General features: G+C 32.1%; 1 protein-coding gene across 1 annotated transcript in view; it reads left to right on the top strand.

Moving 5' to 3' along the window:
- LOC149778292 (uncharacterized) overlaps positions 1 to 17,555 on the top strand; it is a 170,702-nt gene extending 153,147 nt beyond the window's left edge. The window contains exons 22-23 of the mRNA XM_089938317.1: positions 4,019 to 4,193; positions 7,181 to 17,555. Coding sequence (XP_089794443.1) covers positions 4,019 to 4,193; positions 7,181 to 7,325 — 320 coding nt within the window. The 3' untranslated portion in view covers positions 7,326 to 17,555. The remainder of the gene's footprint in view (positions 1 to 4,018; positions 4,194 to 7,180) is intronic.
- Positions 17,556 to 20,913: the final 3,358 nt, after the last annotated feature.

Here is a 20,913-nt window from a genome sequence, read left to right as displayed (position 1 = left end):
TATGTTTTTATTTTAAAACTACCTTCCTCTGGTACCATGCATGTTTTTATTTTAAACTGCCTTTCTCTGGTACCATGTATGTTTGTATTTTAAAACTGCCTTCCTCTGGTACCATGAATATTTTTATTTTAAAACTGCCTTCCTCTGGTACCATGTATGTTTTTATTTTAAAACTGCCTTCCTCTGGTACCATGTATGTTTTTATTTTAAAACTGCCTTCCTCTGGTACCATGTATGTTTTTAATTTTAAAACTACCTTCCTCTGGTACCATGTATGTCTTTATTTTAAAACTGCCTTCCTCTGGTACCATGTATGTTTTTATTTTAAAACTGCCTTCCTCTGGTATCATGTATGTTTTTATTTTAAAACTACCTTCCTCTGGTACCATGAGAGTTTTTATTTTAAAACTGCCTTCCACTGGTACCATATATGTTTTTGTTTTAAAACTGCCTTCCTCTGGTACCATGTATGTTTTTATTTTGAAACTGCCTTCCTCTGGTACCATGTATGTTTTTATTTTAAAACTGCCTTCCTCTGGTACCATGAGAGTTTTTATTTTAAAACTGCCTTCCTCTGGTACCATGTATGTTTTTATTTTAAAACTGCCTTCCTCTGGTACCATGTATGTTTTTAATTTAAAACTACCTTCCTCTGGTACCATGTATGTCTTTATTTTAAAACTGCCTTCCTCTGGTATCATGTATGTTTTTATTTTAAAACTGCCTTCCTCTGGTATCATGTATGTTTTTATTTTAAAACTACCTTCCTCTGGTACCATGAGAGTTTTTATTTTAAAACTGCCTTCCACTGGTACCATATATGTTTTTATTTTAAAACTGCCTTCCTCTGGTACCATGTATGTTTTTATTTTAAAACTGCCTTCCTCTGGTACCATGTATGTTTTATTTTAAAACTGCCTTCCTCTGGTACCATGTATGTTTTTATTTTAAAACTGCCTTCCTCTGGTACCATGTATGTTTTTATTTTAAAACTGCCTTCCTCTGGTACCATGTATGTTTTTATTTTAAAACTGCCTTCCTCTGGTACCATGTATGTTTTTAATTTAAAACTACCTTCCTCTGGTACCATGTATGTCTTTATTTTAAAACTGCCTTCCTCTGGTACCATGTATGTTTTTATTTTAAAACTGCCTTCCTCTGGTATCATGTATGTTTTTATTTTAAAACTACCTTCCTCTGGTACCATGAGAGTTTTTATTTTAAAACTGCCTTCCACTGGTACCATATATGTTTTTGTTTTAAAACTGCCTTCCTCTGGTACCATGTATGTTTTTATTTTGAAACTGCCTTCCTCTGGTACCATGTATGTTTTTATTTTAAAACTGCCTTCCTCTGGTACCATGTATGTTTTTATTTTAAAACTGCCTTCCTCTGGTACCATGAGAGTTTTTATTTTAAAACTGCCTTCCTCTGGTATCATGTATGTTTTTATTTTAAAACTGCCTTCCTCTGGTATCATGTATGTTTTTATTTTAAAACTGCCTTCCTCTGGTACCATGTATGTTTTTATTTTAAAACTGCCTTCCACTGGTACCATGTATGTTTTTATTTTAAAACTGCCTTCCTCTGGTACCATGTATGTTTTTATTTTAAAACTGCCTTCCTCTGGTACCATGTATGTTTTTATTTTAAAACTGCCTTCCTCTGGTACCATGTATGTTTTTATTTTAAAACCACCTTCCTCTGGTACCATGTATGTTTTTATTTTAAAACTGCCTTCCTCTGCTACCATGTATGTTTTTATTTTAAAACTACCTTCCTCTGGTACCATGCATGTTTTTATTTTAAAACTGCCTTTCTCTGGTACCATGTATGTTTGTATTTTAAAACTGCCTTCCTCTGGTACCATGAATATTTTTATTTTAAAACTGCCTTCCTCTGGTACCATGTATGTTTTTATTTTAAAACTGCCTTCCTCTGGTACCATGTATGTTTTTAATTTTAAAACTACCTTCCTCTGGTACCATGTATGTCTTTATTTTAAAACTGCCTTCCTCTGGTACCATGTATGTTTTTATTTTAAAACTGCCTTCCTCTGGTATCATGTATGTTTTTATTTTAAAACTACCTTCCTCTGGTACCATGAGAGTTTTTATTTTAAAACTGCCTTCCACTGGTACCATATATGTTTTTGTTTTAAAACTGCCTTCCTCTGGTACCATGTATGTTTTTATTTTGAAACTGCCTTCCTCTGGTACCATGTATGTTTTTATTTTAAAACTGCCTTCCTCTGGTACCATGTATGTTTTTATTTTAAAACTGCCTTCCTCTGGTACCATGAGAGTTTTTATTTTAAAACTGCCTTCCTCTGGTACCATGTATGTTTTTATTTTAAAACTGCCTTCCTCTGGTACCATGTATGTTTTTAATTTAAAACTACCTTCCTCTGGTACCATGTATGTCTTTATTTTAAAACTGCCTTCCTCTGGTATCATGTATGTTTTTATTTTAAAACTGCCTTCCTCTGGTATCATGTATGTTTTTATTTTAAAACTACCTTCCTCTGGTACCATGAGAGTTTTTATTTTAAAACTGCCTTCCACTGGTACCATATATGTTTTTATTTTAAAACTGCCTTCCTCTGGTACCATGTATGTTTTTATTTTAAAACTGCCTTCCTCTGGTACCATGTATGTTTTTATTTTAAAACTGCCTTCCTCTGGTACCATGTATGTTTTTATTTTAAAACTGCCTTCCTCTGGTACCATGTATGTTTTTATTTTAAAACTGCCTTCCTCTGGTACCATGTATGTTTTTATTTTAAAACTGCCTTCCTCTGGTACCATGAGAGTTTTTATTTTAAAACTGCCTTCCTCTGGTACCATGTATGTTTTTATTTTAAAACTGCCTTCCTCTGGTACCATGTATGTTTTTAATTTAAAACTGCCTTCCTCTGGTACCATGTATGTTTTTATTTTAAAACTGCCTTCCTCTGGTACCATGTATGTTTTTATTTTAAAACTGCCTTCCTCTGGTACCATGAGAGTTTTTATTTTAAAACTGCCTTCCTCTGGTACCATGTATGTTTTTATTTTAAAACTGCCTTCCTCTGGTACCATGTATGTTTTTAATTTAAAACTACCTTCCTCTGGTACCATGTATGTCTTTATTTTAAAACTGCCTTCCTCTGGTACCATGTATGTTTTTATTTTAAAACTGCCTTCCTCTGGTATCATGTATGTTTTTATTTTAAAACTACCTTCCTCTGGTACCATGAGAGTTTTTATTTTAAAACTGCCTTCCACTGGTACCATATATGTTTTTGTTTTAAAACTGCCTTCCTCTGGTACCATGTATGTTTTTATTTTGAAACTGCCTTCCTCTGGTACCATGTATGTTTTTATTTTAAAACTGCCTTCCTCTGGTACCATGTATGTTTTTATTTTAAAACTGCCTTCCTCTGGTATCATGTATGTTTTTATTTTAAAACTGCCTTCCTCTGGTATCATGTATGTTTTTATTTTAAAACTGCCTTCCTCTGGTACCATGAGAGTTTTTATTTTAAAACTGCCTTCCACTGGTACCATATATGTTTTTATTTTAAAACTGCCTTCCTCTGGTACCATGTATGTTTTTATTTTAAAACTGCCTTCCTCTGGTACCATGTATGTTTTTATTTTAAAACTGCCTTCCTCTGGTACCATGTATGTTTTTATTTTAAAACTGCCTTCCTCTGGTACCATGTATGTTTTTATTTTAAAACTGCCTTCCTCTGGTACCATGTATGTTTTTATTTTAAAACTGCCTTCCTCTGGTACCATGTATGTTTTTATTTTAAAACTACCTTCCTCTGGTACCATGCATGTTTTTATTTTAAAACTGCCTTTCTCTGGTACCATGTATGTTTGTATTTTAAAACTGCCTTCCTCTGGTACCATGAATATTTTTATTTTAAAACTGCCTTCCTCTGGTACCATGTATGTTTAAATTGAACAGCTTTTAGGCAAGTTTCGGTTCAATGCTTTTGCTACAACCATTCTAGCCTTTGATTTTTCAGTAGAAAACAGTGTTCAGTTCCGTCGCCTTGAAGCATTGACCCGCAGTCAGACTCAGGCTGATATGCGACAGACCAGTCAACACACAGTTCCATCTAATGATAGCATACTGGGGGCAGGTCGCATCGAGCATAGCATCATGGGATTGCCTAGCTCAAAGAGCACACACAAAGACAGGTACTGTAATACATTATATATCCTCTTATCAGATCCTTTTTTATGATTTTACTGATCAAATAATTATATAACTCATGGAATAAAAGTATAGTATAGTTAAGTGAAACTGAAGTATAATAACATAACTGTAATGAAATAAAAGTTTAGTTGAGTGTAGTTAAGTGAAACTGAAGTATAATAACATAACTGTAAGGAAATAAAAGTGTAGCTGAGTGTAGTTAAGTGAAACTGAAGTATAACACAGCATACATGATTAATAGTATTTCAAGAATCCAAATAGTTTTGTTTAACAAAAACTTCAAACTGTTTATTTTTATGGCAAATATTACCATTTTTGTGTTGTTTTTCAAATTGAGAACCAAAAAGTTTTTCAGTTATATTGAAGATACAGACATTATACATTGGAATACTTTCTTGTTTACATTTGAAGTGCCTATTTACAAAAAGTCTGAATGTTTAACATTTGGTTAAATCCTGACCTTTATTTTAGGTAGTTTTTATAACTTTATATAGAAGTATCCATTCCAAAAGTTATTTTTGTGCATTATGATACAATAGAACCATTAACGGTACATTATATAAAAAACATAGGACAAAAAGTATTATTATATTTCAATTTATGTAAAACCCTCTTTTACGGGTCAGATACTTGACCTTTTGGGTCCAGAATCAGTAAGTGTCTTCCTTGTCTTCAGTTTTAGCAATACACAAAAGTTGGTCAAGGTATCGACACAGAAGTTAAGTTAATTTAAAGAAATGATTTTTTTTTTTGTTCTTTAAGTCTGTCACCTTGACTTTTGACATATTAACACCAAATCAAGAGGTGCCTTTCATGTCTAAGATGCAAGACATTTAAAAGGTCTGGTCATTATGTAAGGCATAAGACATGAGTTGTTTTGTAGAAACCTTTTTTGTTCTTGGATTCCCTCTGACATTGACCTAGGTGTCTTGTCTAAAATTCAAACATCTACAAAGTATAAGTAAGGCATGTTGTTTTGCAAAACTAATTTCCTTCTTTCTTTCAGTCCCTTTTACCGTGAATGTTGACCTTTTGACCCCAAAATGAATGGTATCTTTCTTGTCTCAAATTAAATGCATCCCCAATTGTTATTTAATATAGGTGATTAATGAACTCCAGATATCTCCATTTTTCTGCTTTAAATGAAGTGATCTTAACCTTAGACCTTTGAACCCAAAAATCAGTAGATTTCTTTTATATCATAAATTCAAAATCATATGCAAGTTTGGTCACAGTATCTGATTTACAAGTAAAGCTATTTTGAGAAATGGTTTTCCATCTATTAATACCTGTGATCTTGAGCTTTTACATTTTGAGACCAAAATCACTATGTTTCTTCCTTGTGAAATTGCAACTTACAGAGTTTGATAATGGTAGATATTGCAGAAAACAAAGCGGTAATAGATACATGGATGGATTGATGACATTATAACTTGTCACCTCGACCAAAAATGATCCACTGTAGTACATCCCCCTCTTTTTTGTTACATCTGTCTTGAATTGGTCCAAAATAAATGTATATAATGTAGATTTTACTTCAAAGAACTGAAACTATTTTCAATTCTTTCTATGAAGTTTGTTATGTATCACATACAGGGAATGTGTTCCAAATAGATTATATTTATAGATTGAGGCAGGGAAAGGGGGGGGAGGAGTAATTTGCAAAAACGTGTCATCATTGACAATGAATAAAGCCCACACACTATTCTCCTGTTGGGGGCCCCGAGTGGCCGAGTGGTCTAAAGCGCTCTTCATTACGGATCACTGCCATCTCACCTCTGTCTGCGGCGGTTCGAGTCTAAGATTCAGCCAATGTGGGTATGTGAGAAAGCTTGCCAGTAGCTTCTCGTGGGTCGGTGGTTCTTTCCGGGGTTTTCTCTGGTTCTTCCTCCACCATTAATACTGGCCGCCATGTATAGCCTATCATGTGCTGCAAAATGGCGTTAAACCCCACAACAACAACAACAACAACTATTCTCCTGTTAATAAATTAGTGGCTACTGTGATCTATAGCAGGAGACATGTCAGTTATTGAGAGACATGTCAATTATTGAGATACATGTCAATCATTGAGAGACATGTCAGTTATTGAGAGACATGTCAATTATTGAGAGACATGTCAGTTATTGAGACATGTTCATTATTGAGAGACATGTCAATTATTGAGAGACCTGTCAGTTATTGGAAGACATGTCAATTATTAAGAGACATGTCAGTTATTGAGAGATATGTCATTTATTGATATTTTAGGTCTCAGTATAGTGAGAACTGTTCCAGTTAAATGTACATGGGATGCAGTTTAAAATTTATTTTGTATCATTTTCATTTGAATTATGTGAGCAATCAGAGTACCTTAGTATTTTTTAAAACACCTAACCTGGGTATCATGTATGTTTAAATGGAAGAGCTCTGACACAACTTTGATTTCTTTCAAACCATATATCAAGGATTGATGAATATGTTAAATCACATAATTTGCCCATTGGTAGATTTTTCCAATTTTTAAAAATTCTTTCCAAGGTTTAACTCTCCTAATCCATTTACTTATTTTCAGATAACTGTGTTGCATGTGAATCTAAGTCAGAAAAGCATTGTAACACAAAAGGAAGTGCACTTTTACGTGCAACCTAATTTTTACTTATCACAGAATACTGTAATTAATATTCCATGTTCCTTAATACCATGACTTTAAAAGTACTGTATAGAATTGCTATTAAGTCAGATCAAACTGCATACTGTATAGACAAAGATCTGCCATTGCGTAATGTGCCAGCAGATCCGGGTCTATGCAGTTGGTTAGAAGTAATCAGTAGAACGCAAGACATTTACCCTAATCTGCCAGTATATTATTTAACAACAGATCAGGGTCTGTGTTGTTTGCAGTTGGTCCCAGTTTATAAGCATGTATATACAGTAAGCAGAGGCTTTATTGTACAATCAAATCAGTGCTTTTACTTTCTTTCTGCAGCAAAGGATCTGCACATAAAAGCCATCCAGGAAGTTCTAAACTAACCAGAGCTGTTGTTCATCAGAGGGAACCAGATTCTTTATACCTTCAACAGGCATGGGGAATGGCCTCTACTAAAGAAAACTCTCTTCAGAGTGCAAGATAGTACAAAATTCCCTCATTATAATGATGTGTATGAGAGCCATGGAGTATACAAACTTATACCAAGACCCCCTTATAATCAAATACATCATACATATAATTTTTATAACATTGGATCCATGACCAGGTCTGCCTTATAATAGTTTATGTGTTATAATGACAGACCTTGTATTGGCAAGTGTTGTATTAGTCTTCATTCTGGCTTATAATAGTATGTGTGTTATAATGACAGACCTTGTAGTGGCAAGTGTTGTATTAGTCTTCATTCTGGCTTATAATAGTATGTGTGTTATAATGACAGACCTTGTAGTGACAAGTGTTGTATTAGTCTTCATTCTGGCTTATAATAGTATGTGTGTTATAACGACAGACCTTGTAGTGGCAAGTGTTGTATTAGTCTTCATTCTGGCTTATAATAGTATGTGTGTTATAATGACAGACCTTGTAGTGGCAAATGTTGTATTAGTCTTCATTCTGGCTTATAATAGTATGTGTGTTATAATGACAGACCTTGTAGAGGCAAGTGTTGTATTAGTCTTCATTCTGGCTTATAATAGTATGTGTGTTATAACGACAGATCTTGTAGTGGCAAGTGTTGTATTAGTCTTCATTCTGGCTTATAATAGTATGTGTGTTATAATGACAGACCTTGTAGTGGCAAGTGTTGTATTAGTCTTCATTCTGGCTTATAATAGTATGTGTGTTATAACGACAGACCTTGTAGTGGCAAGTGTTGTATTAGTCTTCATTCTGGCTTATAATAGTATGTGTGTTATAACGACAGACCTTGTAGTGGCAAGTGTTGTTTTAGTCTTCATTCTGGCTTATAATAGTATGTGTGTTATAATGACAGACCTTGTAGAGGCAAGTGTTGTATTAGTCTTCATTCTGGCTTATAATAGTATGTGTGTTATAACGACAGACCTTGTAGTGGCAAGTGTTGTTTTAGTCTTCATTCTGGCTTATAATAGTATGTGTGTTATAACGACAGACCTTGTAGTGGCAAATGTTGTATTAGTCTCATTCTGGCTTATAATAGTATGTGTGTTATAACGACAGACCTTGTAGTGACAAGTGTTGTATTAGTCTTCATTCTGGCTTATAATAGTATGTGTGTTATAACGACAGACCTTGTAGTGGCAAATGTTGTATTAGTCTTCATTCTGGCTTATAATAGTATGTGTGTTATAATGACAGACCTTGTAGTGACAAGTGTTGTATTAGTCTTCATTCTGGCTTATAATAGTATGTGTGTTATAATGACAGACCTTGTAGTGGCAAGTGTTGTATTAGTCTTCATTCTGGCTTATAATAGTATGTGTGTTATAACGACAGATCTTGTAGTGGCAAGTGTTGTATTAGTCTTCATTCTGGCTTATAATAGTATGTGTGTTATAACGACAGATCTTGTAGTGGCAAGTGTTGTATTAGTCTTCTTTCTAGAAACACATCAGAATTTCTTAATAGGTTATTGTACTGCATTGACCTCCAAACTGCTTTTATCATACTTTTTCTAATTTGATATGGATCACTAATGTCAGACAATGTCACTTCATTCTAATTCTTCGTAATCATTTTAACATTATGACAAATGAATCCAAAAGTTCATTTTGAAGACATATTTAATGCATTGGCAACCTTAAGAGATCAATGTGGAAAAGAGATTCCTTGGACAAAAGAGCAAGAATTTCTTACATGACAAGCATAAAAAATTTCTTTTTGTTCTTGTGATTGACAGTCAATATTTATTGTATTTTCCCCCATCCAATTCATCAGTGTATTGAGCATTAATGTAATTTTTGTCTGCCATTGATGTTTAGTCCCTCTAAGCAGGTTAAAGAATGTTTCTGAATATGTGTTGCTTTCATTCTTCATTACTATTGAAGTTTCTTACTGAATTTATCCTTATTCTGGAATTACTTATATATTTTTTAGTTTTCTATATGTAGGATATATATGTGTATCATTAAATAATTATTGGTTGTTTTTTTTTACAATAGTAGCCTATTACTCTTAAGTTTTGATCATGCAGGATTGTAAAATCTGGAAGATAAATCATATATAGTATTCCCTCAATATAACACCATTCTTTTTAACACTATTTCTGTTATAAGGGGTGTATGGTCATGGATCCCATTGCATTATGTTGCAACAAAATTATATGTATTATGTATATGCAGCATTCGCTCAGTATAACACCTTTCTTTATAACACTGTTCCTGTTATAAGGGATGTATTGTCTTGAATCCCATTGCATTATATTGCAATAAAATTAAATGTTTTATATATATGCAGCATTCTCTCAATATAATACCCTTTATTATAACACTCATTGTTACAAGGGGTGTATGGTCTTGGATCCCATTGCATTATGTTCCAGTAAAATTAAATGTATTATGTATATAAAGCATTACCACAGTATAACACCCTTCTTTATTACATTGTTTCTGTTATAAGGGGTGTGTGATCATGGATCCCATTGCATTATGTTGCAATAAAATTATATATAGTATGTATATGCAGCATTCCCTCTATATAACACCTTTCTTTATAACACTGTTCCTGTTATATGGGGTGTATTGTCTTGAATCCCATTGCATATATATGTATGTGTGTGTGTGTGTGTGTGTGTGTATATATATATATATATATATATATATATATATATATGCAGCATTCCCTCAATATAATACCCTTCATTATAACACTCACTGTTACAGGGGGTGTATGGTCTTGGATCCCATTGCATTATGTTCCAGTAAAATTAAATGTATTATGTATATACAGCATTCCCTCAGTATAACACCCTTCTTTATTACACTGTTCCTGTTTTATGGGGTATATGGTCTTGGATCCCATTGCATTATGTTGCAATAAAATTATATGTATTATGTACTTCATTATAAGGTGGTTTCACTATAAGGCAGTGTACACTATGGTTGCCATGATCAGTGTTTTAATGAGGGAAAGTTCTAAGCTTATTTTTTAATTAGTGTTGATCGTATGCACTTTATTAGGCTCATGCATATGAACAGTGACATAGTTCTTGATACAGTACTGTATATACTTATTTATATGTTGAGTCTATCAGCAAGCAACATAGATCCTGATCTGTCATCAGATAATGCACCAGCAGATCATGATCTGTGTTGTTCGTTCTACTTTTTACTTTTTAAATATCTAGATCTGCTGGCACATTATGTACCAGCAGAACTTGGTTTATGCAGTTTGCAGCTGGATTGGACTCATAAGCGAGTACAGTACTTATAAAGATTGAGTGTTCATGCTTATCAATGACATTAGACGGAATACAGAATGTGACTAACAGAGTGTACATCAGTGAAATAAAAAAGATAAAAATAACTAAGAAATTAAAATCAGATCAAAGTGAATAAAGTCAAAATTGACATATTCATCTTATAAGGATCAGAACATTAACCAATAAATTATGTTTCATCCATATCTTTTCTTTTTTTCTATGTGCGCTTAACTTTACTACAAACTTTCTTACAGTTCCAACTGCATTTTTTTCCCTCATATACATATTTTTTATCAGTTTTCTATTAAATGTATACTAAACATGATTACTTTTTGAAAGAAATGTTGGTGTAATTTGTGTTTACTTTTTACTACAGTTAGTATGACTTTTTTTTCACATCATTCAAGCAAGCTGAGGCTCCTGGTATTCAACATTTGTGAACATGTATGTGTGCAATGTGTTTATGATGGTATGTATTCATGAATTTATTCTTTAAGTTCTTCTTAAGGTTTGTATGTAAGCCTATGTCTTGATGTGTCTTTTCTATTGCAAATGAATTGTTGCCATAGTAATAATAGGCACTATTTTATATTTGACTCTATTAGCCTTTTGGCCTTGAAAAATGAGTCTAGTTGTGTAAAGGGAAATAAGTCAGATTTCAATTCTAAGAGGAAACTATTATCAGATTTATTACCTCCCCTGATATAGGTTGACATCTGTATAGCTCTTAAAACAGAATTACATATATTTCTGTGATAAATGCTCATGTAAGTGCTTGCTTAAATATTTATATAGAAAATTTATGAATTTTTTAATCATTTCTCTTTTGAGAAGAAAAGATTTTTTAAGCATTTCAAATTATATCCTATTTTTAGAGGGATATTTGTTTTTGCATGAGGTAAAAGTAATGAAACATATTATCAATATCTAATAGTTTATATTCATATCTTTTATCTTGTTTAAAGTAATGGATATACTCAGTTATGAGTCAAGTGTAACTACAAACAGCATTGACCCTGACCTGCTGACACTTAATTTACCTGCAGATCAGGGCCTGTTTGTGTTCATTCTACTGATTACTCCTAACAAACTATATGGACCCAGATCTCATGCACATTATGAGATGGCAGATCTGAGTCTATGCAGTTTGCATTTGGATTCAGCTTATAAGCAAGTACACACAGTACTATATTGCCTTATTCCCCCAGGTATCATTAGTACTCTAAGTACTTTGATTGTATCAATGGGATACATTCGATTCCAGCTCACCTTTCTTTGTACATGATACTGACATTCATGTCCCTGTCATTAATAAGAGGAATTCAATTCCAGCTCTTATTCACACATGATACTGACACTCATGTCCCTGTCATTAATAAGAGGAATTCAATTCCAGCTCTTAATCAAACATGATACTGACACTCATGTCCCTGTCATTAATAAGAGGAATTCAATTCCAGCTCTCCTTCACACATGATACTGACACTCATGTCCCTGCAAAATTTCATATGCAGGGTATGTTTATGCAAAATAGTGGAAAAGTAAAATGATGAAGCTTAAATTGAAAGTTTTTGGTGGAGTTTTCATTTGCTTTTTGAATCAGTTTTAATTTCTAAACTCAGCATGAACTGGACATGTTGTTACTTCACTTTGATCAGACAGACAAACTGTTCTGACATGTGAGTTAATGGCACTGTAAGAAAAACATAGTCACAGTAAATTTTCAGGGCTGTAAAACAAGAAAATTGTATTTTATTTTACCTCAATTAGTGATTTTAAGATAATACTTTTTCAAAATGATATGTAGTAAATACCTTGTAATTTCATTTGAGCCATGTGAAAAGTCTAGTCATGCTAGTGTTATAAAAGGGTAGAAAATTGCAAATATTTGTTTTCAGGCAATGAGGCAAATTCAGTTATGAAAAAATGATCCATAATTCAACATATCTGTGACCCCTCACTATTAGTTTTCAAGTACTATACTCCCTCATGATAAATCACATCAATATAGCAATGCTTCTGTTATAAGGCCATTCATTATAATACCATTCCCATTATATGGCCCCTAATTATAATACCATTCCCATTATATGGTCCTTCATTATAGCACCATTCCCAATATAAGGTCCTTCATTATAACACCAATCTCATTATAAAGTCCTTCATTATAACACCATTCCCAATATAAGACCCTTCATTATAACATCATTCCCATTATAAGTCCCTTCATTACAGCACCATTCCCATTATAAAGCCCTTCATTATAACACCATTCCCAATATAAGACCCTTCATTATAACATCATTGCCATTATAAGGCCCTTCATTATAACATCATTCCCATTATAAGACCCTTCATTATAACATCATTGCCATTATAAGGCCCTTCATTATAGCACCATTCCCATTATAAGGCCCTTCATTATAACACCATTCCCATTATAAGGCCCTTTGTTATAACACCATTCCCATTATAAGGCTCTTCATTATAACATCATTGCCATTATAAAGCCTTTCATTATAACATCATTGCCATTATAAGGCCCTTTATTATAACATCATTCCCATTATAAGACCCTTCATTATAACACCATTACCATTATAAGGTCCTTCATTATAACATCATTGCTATTATAAGGCCCTTCATTATAACATCATTGCTATTATAAGGCCTTTCATTTTAACACCATTTCTATTATAAGATGGATATTATCATGGCTACGATTTCATTAAGTGGCAGTAAAATTATTTTGTATCATGTACTTCATTGTAAAGCAATCTCACTGTAAAGCAGTATACTCAATGGCTATTGTGGGCAGAACTATAACGAGGGAGTAATGTACAACAGAACATATAATTTGGATCACCCAAAGTATACACACTGGATAAAATGCTAATTATAATCAGAACAGGAGTAAGAGTTGAAGGGCTCTGAAATGTTGATTGTGGAGTAATAGGAACAGACTATGTTAATTTTATGGTTCATTCATAATGAATATGGCAGTCATTTAATTGTAATTGTGTGATTGTTCAAAATGTTTTTATTCCGCTTTGTCATTGTAAATTGTAGAGTTAACATGTCAGGTTCTAAAAATATGTATGAAGTTCTCTGTCAGCTATTATTAAAAAGTGTCTTGGATTTCAGATATTATACATTTATTATTCATTAGGGTATTAATTCAGTATAGATGGCTTGCTGTCATTGATATATATTTGGGGTTGTAATTATTAATTATAATTATTCAATGTATGCAACAGGTAAATGATTTCTAAAAGGAATTTTTGTTGTTGAAGCATTTAATTAAATTTTGTGGGTGTCAATTTGCATGGTTTGGGGGAAACTGAAATTTTCATTTGCCACATAAATGAATGCCTTGGAGAAAAGGTCATATCATTTCCAAAGAAAGACCAATGTTCATTGGGACTTTCAGTCCAAGAAGATTGGTATCCCTAAAAAAATCAGACTTTATAATGTTATGTTTTCTTTAATTCTACATGGCAGCAGTGCAAGAAACAATACTGTGAAATTAATGTTTGTTTCTCATTTGTAACGACCTTTTCATAGACTCTTGAATGATTTGATATTTACTTAATATTTTAATCCAGTATGGTATCCATTATTTTTAAATATTGTATTTATGCACGGTTCCATTTCCCTTTCAATAGATGAACTGTACTCAACAAACATTGTGCTATTTTTGGATTGTATTGTGTACAAATCCTGCTTATGGAAGTAAAAAAGAAATTTTGTACTGTGATGGCCATATTTTCCAAAGCATACTTTGCTCCCCACCCTTCACTCATTGGTGGTTCTATTTCTGTTATTTTTGTTTCTATTTATTATTGCATAGAAAAAACAATTTATGACCACAAAATTGGCCTCATCGAGAAAAAGCAGCCAGTGCTAAAATACTCAGAGCATAGCATGTATGATTGTCATTGAGACATACCATAGTTTTATTGATATCTTTGTGAAACAACATGTGAAACAATGAGTGAAATATTTTCTTTTCTTTTTTCAGTAAGATTGAAAACATAAATATTTTCTATCCTTTTGATTAACTTAAAACATCTGTTAACTCTGTGTCTTTTAAATTTCAAGTTAGATATGACACAATAAAAAAAATATTCTTTCTGAACAGGCAGTAAAAAAATCCTCATAGCAAGATTGTAGGGTCCTTTCATCAACTTGCATCAATATTTACATATATAATTGAGGAGTAAGGTAAATGTTTATCATTGGGATTGACCCATTTACCATATGTACTTGCTTGTAAGTCTAGTCAAACTACAGACAACAAAGATCATGATCTGCCATAGTATAATGTACCTGCAGATAAGGGTTTATGTTGTTTGTTCTACTGTTTACTCCTAATAAACTGCACATATCTGCCAGCACATTATACAATGGCAGATCTGTGTCTATACAGTTTATAGTTGGGCTCATAAGTGAGTATATATGGTAAATGTGTTCATGTGTAAATCTGTCAGGAATTGGTCATCACTGTTTGTACAGAGGAAGTTCTTTGTATTAGTGTAAACATCCATGATATAAAGTCAGGGTGGGTAATAATTTTCACAAGGCTGGAGGCTGCCAACTCCACAAATTTTGTAAGTCATCATAGGCCACATGTTTTTACTATACTAATTAAATCACTTCACAATATGTTGTATAAAGCCCCATTATGTTCTTTCCACAACAAAGTAAATACGCTTAATAACAGTTAGCTGAATACATGTTTATTCAAAGCTTATCATAGAAGGCAATTATTATTGTAAACCGTTTTGTTGGCCAGATATGTTAGATGGGCCAGATCTGGCCCATGGGCCATATTGTGCCCATTCCTGATATAAAGCCACTTTATCATTGAAAAAAGTGCTCCTCTAAAATCATGAAAAGTAGTATTACACTTTTAAAAGAGACAGAAATTGTTTTCTGTACAACTACATTCAGAACTCAATCTTTTATTGAATACTTGTAATATCATCTCATTCTAAGCCCCCTCCCATATATGTAACATGGCTGTGTTCTGATGAAAGTCTGTCTGTCTGCCTTCCCTGTCTGTCTGTCTCTCAGTAAACAGTCTCAATGACAGATCATTTGAGGCATTTCAAGCATGCTTGGTACATATGTTAAACATGTTGCATATATGTGCCTTTTATAATTTATAATTTTCTTTCATTACTTTTTTTTTCTCCTATTACTGTGAAACCAAGTATATGATAAGTAATACCTAAATTGAGTTTGAAAGGTCATTGAGAATTAGTACAAATAGTATCTAAGTTGAGTTTAATGGACCATTGAGTACTAGTAGTCTCTAATTTGAGTTGAATAGACCATTGAACACTAGTACAAGTAGTTTCTAAATTGAGTTTAATAGACCACTGGGTACTAGTACAAGTAGTATCTGCATTGAGTTTATTAAAATTGAGTTTAATAGACCATTGAATACTAGTAGTCACTAAACTGAGTTTAATAGACCATTGAGTACAAGTAGTCACTAAACTGAGTTTAATAGACCATTGAGTACTAATACCAGTCGTCTATAAATTGAGTTTAATCATTGAGTACTAGTAGTCTCTAAGCTGAGTTTAATAGACCATTAAGTACTAATAGTCTCTAATCTGAGTTTAATAGACCATTGAGTACTAGTAGAAGTATTATCTAAATTGAGTTTAATAGAATGTTGGGTACTAGTAGAAGTAGTAAATTGAGTTTAATAGACCATTGAGTACTAGCAGAAGTAGTATCTAAATTGAGTTTAATAGACCATTGAGTACTAGTAGAAGTATTATCTAAATTGAGTTTAATAGAATGTTGGGTACTAGTAGAAGTAGTAAATTGAGTTTAATAGACCATTGAGTACTAGCAGAAGTAGTATCTAAATTGAGTTTAATAGACCATTGAGTACTAGTAGAAGTAATATCTAAATTGAGTTTAATAAACCATTGAGTACTAGTACAAACAGTATCTAAGTTGAGCTTAATAGATTGAGTACAAGTACAAGTTAGTATCTAAACTGAGTTTAATTGAGCACTGAGTACAAGTAGTATAAAAGTGAATACTTAGACCATAATAGGGTAATTTTAGTATGTGTCTTCATATCGTGTGTGTTACCATTGGATTAATCTTGTTGCACATAAGCATATACCTCCCAAATAAATTTAATTCTTGTTTTATATTCACATTGTTGTAAACCTTTCTTTTTGGCATTATATTTTCATTATTTGTATGCATTTACACAGGTATATTAACCGTTCCTTGCTGATTGTATATTACATTTTGTTTCACATGTTTTATTTTTTTGTTTCAATTTACTATTTGAGTATTTCTAGTACTAGTTTTACTTATATTATGAGAGATCTTTTCTTATGATTGAAAGACTTTGATATCTGAGTATCTTGTGATAGAAAGGCTTTAATATTTATGTATCGTGATAGAAAGACCTTGATATCTCTATATTATGTGATAGACTTTAATATTTGTGTATCTTGTGATAGAAAGACTTTGATATCTGTTTATCACGTGATCGAAAGACTTTAATATTTGTATATCTTGTGATAGAAAGGCTTTGATATCTGTGTATCATGTGATAGAAAGACTTTGATATCTGTTTATCATGTGATAGAAAGACTTTGATATTTGTTTACCTTGTGATTGAAAGACTTTAATATTTGTGTATCTTGTGATAGAAAAACTTTGATATCTGTTTATCATGTGATCGAAAGACTTTAATATTTGTATATCTTGTGATCGAAATGTTTTGATATCTGTGTATCATGTGATAGAATGACTTTAATATCTGTGTATCTTGTGATAGAAAGGCTTTGATATCTGTGTGTCCTGTTATATTAAGACCTTAATATCTGTGTATCACTCACTAGATAATTAATTGGCATGTTAAAATTTACAAGATCATAAACTCAAAGTAATTCAAAAATATGTCATGCCTCAGCTATAAAATATGAAACAACATATTTTACTTGTTGTTTGTGGTGTCCACTCCCGTATCTTCTGAGAACATTTTCATTTTTTATATTTCAGTGGTAAATCCTTTAATTTTAAAAGACACATTATTGTCTTTAGAAATTGGGATCAAAGAAATTCTTGTCTGTTTACCTTCTTGAAGCAGATATTTAAAGATAGCAGGATATGCATTTTTTTAAAAATTTTACTTTGCAATCTAAGTTCAAAGTTTATTTTATATTTTAGTGTACAGTAAAATAAAAAATACTTGCATTTATAAAATATCAGGGATTTTTTAAATTAATGATTTCACAAAGATAACATTTTATGATGTCATATTGCATTCCTTTTGACTAAATACAAAATAATACTTTTATAGTGGATTTAATTTTGTGGCTATTCATTACCCTGAAAAGAAATAAAATTAAATCCATGACAAATGGTTGTGATTTTTTATAATATGTTTCATAGAAGCATATTTCACATTCTTTCAACATCTCTAAGAAGTCCATTTTCTAAAAGCAGTGGAATTTATGAGAAAATATATCCTGTAGAAAGATTTCATTATGTTTTTAGAGAGTGGGACAGGTTGAGGTACTCCCATCATCTGATGTCGTTTTTTTAAGAGATTGAGACAGGTAAAGGTACACAATCATCAAATGTCTTTTTTTTTTTTAAGTGATCAAGACAGGTAAAGGTACACGCTCAACAATGTCATTTCTTTTAGCTTGAATGTTTCATTTCAGTAATATGTATTTAATGTTTTAAAATATTAAAATATTTGTTAAGTATAGAAGTTATTGTGCAGTGGTATAACGTGTAACAGTGGTATAACATGTAGCAGTAACCTGCAAGGGAAGTAACTGTTAAATCAAGTTGCTGGCCTGAACTCAAAGGGTTGAGTGTTGCAGGAAACTTAGAGCTGTTGGTAATAACTAACAATTGCATCATTTTTCATAGCACTCAAAATTCTGGTCCAAATAGAACAGCTAACACTCCTTAATTTGTTTCTATCTATTTCTTGTATGCAAGTTATTTGTCAGAGGTTGTAGATTTTGTTAATTTGTAATTTGATTAATATTAATTTTCTCTTATATAATCAACTAAATTTGAGTGTGATAAATCTTTTGAAGAAAGATAATTAACAAGTCATCTTGTTCACAGTTTTAGAAATGTATCAAAATATATTCTAATTACATTATTAATTGACATTGCACACAATCTAATTGGACTGGGAAGAAACAGATTCTTTAGTGCTTTTATGAATGAAAACTATGGCTTCTGGTATTTAACACCAGTACATTGGCAGAATTTTTTGTTTCCAATTTAATTGAAGATAGTTGTGATTGTTCTCATGGATGTCGAATTGAGAGTGTATTTTGCAAGTCTACTCCTGTGATAAATATATACTTGAAATAAAAATGTGTACAATTTTAAATTTTGTGAGTGTTTATTATTTTTATCGTAAGATTATCATTAAGATCTTTTTGTTTTTGATTCAGCTCAATAACTGTTGCATCATTACTGTAATCTACCCTAAAAAAGAAATGAACACAGTGAATCCAATTGTACAGTATGGAAATTTATGTTATATTCAATTTCTTTCACCACATCACACTATTTCAGTCTTCCCTCTCTCTCTCTCTCTCACTCCTTTTTGAGGAACATTTCATTCTTTATAATAATAAACCTTTACATCATTGACATGGAGAGGTTTGCAATAAATATAAAAAAATATTTAAAAAATATATATTGTGATTGAGAGAAAAAATATTTGAAGAAAATGAATTTTATGAATTTTAATTCCAGTAAATATAAAATCAAACCAAACATTCATCTCCTGTCTAATAAAACTACAATATTTTGAAAGATTTATATTAGGTACCAGATTAATCATGAATATTCATTTAGTTTTTAATTAATTCATGAATATTGGTGTATATTAGCTTTTAGTTAATTCATCAATATTAATGAATATTCATTTACATTACCTGCTGTTATCTCATGAATATTTAATTATTCAGTATAATATCCTATATGGATTAATACAAAACTAGACAGCTTTAGCTTTACACCAAGAATATCAAGCTTCATGTCAACCTCAAATCCAAGTTTTAACCTTTCATGTGTACTAGATTTATATCATGTTTTTTAGACAATCTGTATAAAATGTATTTGAGCAAAGCTTGACTAACATTAGTCCTACCTGTTGAGCTGTGAACACACCTTGCTGTCTAATAAGTAGATTTGGATTAGATCAGATTGGCCAACCCACACAGTCTAATACTGAATCTACTAGTACTACTATTACTACTAAAATACTGTGAAAGAAATTAGTGTTATGAAAATAGGCCAGTTCTTTTGCAATTACTGATCCAAAGGATATAATTTTATTTGGGGCATGAAGAATATTTTACCATTCCCTTCTCTTGTGTTAGGACTGGTCGGCCTGGTGTCAGGATAATGTGACTGGATGGGGCATCATGCTACATGTCTATGACATGATGCACCAGTGCTAGACATCACTATAAACTGCCACACTGCAGACATCGTAGCGATATGACTGAAAAATTGTTAAAGCTATGTTAAAAATCTAAATCACACACACACACCCTTCTCTTGTCTCTAATGAAGACACAATATCTAGGTGAGACAAATGTGATTGTAGCTAAGTCTACACTGAAATCAATTGAGATTTGTCAGGTGAGACAAATGTGATTGTAGCTAAGCCTACACTGATATCAATTAAGATTTGTCAGGTGAGACAAATGTGATTGTAGCTAAGTCTACACTGAAATCAATTGAGATTTGTCAGGTGAAACAAATGTGATTGTAGCTAAGCCTACACTGATATCAATTAAGATTTGTCAGGTGAGACAAATGTGATTGTAGCTAAGTCTACACTGAAATCAATTGAGATTTGTCAGGTGAGACAAATGTGATTGTAGCTAAGCCTACACTGATATCAATTAAGATTTGTCAGGTGAGACAAATGTGATTGTAGCTAAGTCTACACTGATATCATTTAAGATTTGTCAGGTGAGACAAATGTGATTGTAGCTAAGTCTACACTGAAATCAGTTAAGATTTGTCAGGTGAGACAAATGTGATTGTAGCTAAGTCTACACTGAAATCAATTAAGATTTGTTTTGTGTTTATGGATTTTAATGGCACTTAAATTCATTACTGGCTATATCATGCCATGATAGACACATCAAGGCAGACAACTCTGTATGGTCTTAGTGGATGCTGACTATTTTAAGACTGTTTAATTATTAAAGAGCTTGGATTTACAACCTCATATGAAGTTTCTCAAATCTATATTCGCTAACGATGTTGATTTGTTTCTAAACAGTGTCCTTCCTTT

This window comes from Sinohyriopsis cumingii, chromosome 17 (genome assembly GCF_028554795.1).
Source record: "Sinohyriopsis cumingii isolate HCF-2022 chromosome 17, ASM2855479v2, whole genome shotgun sequence".
Classification (NCBI taxonomy): Eukaryota; Metazoa; Mollusca; class Bivalvia; order Unionida; family Unionidae; genus Sinohyriopsis; species Sinohyriopsis cumingii.
This window is presented reverse-complemented; position numbering and strand designations above follow the sequence as displayed.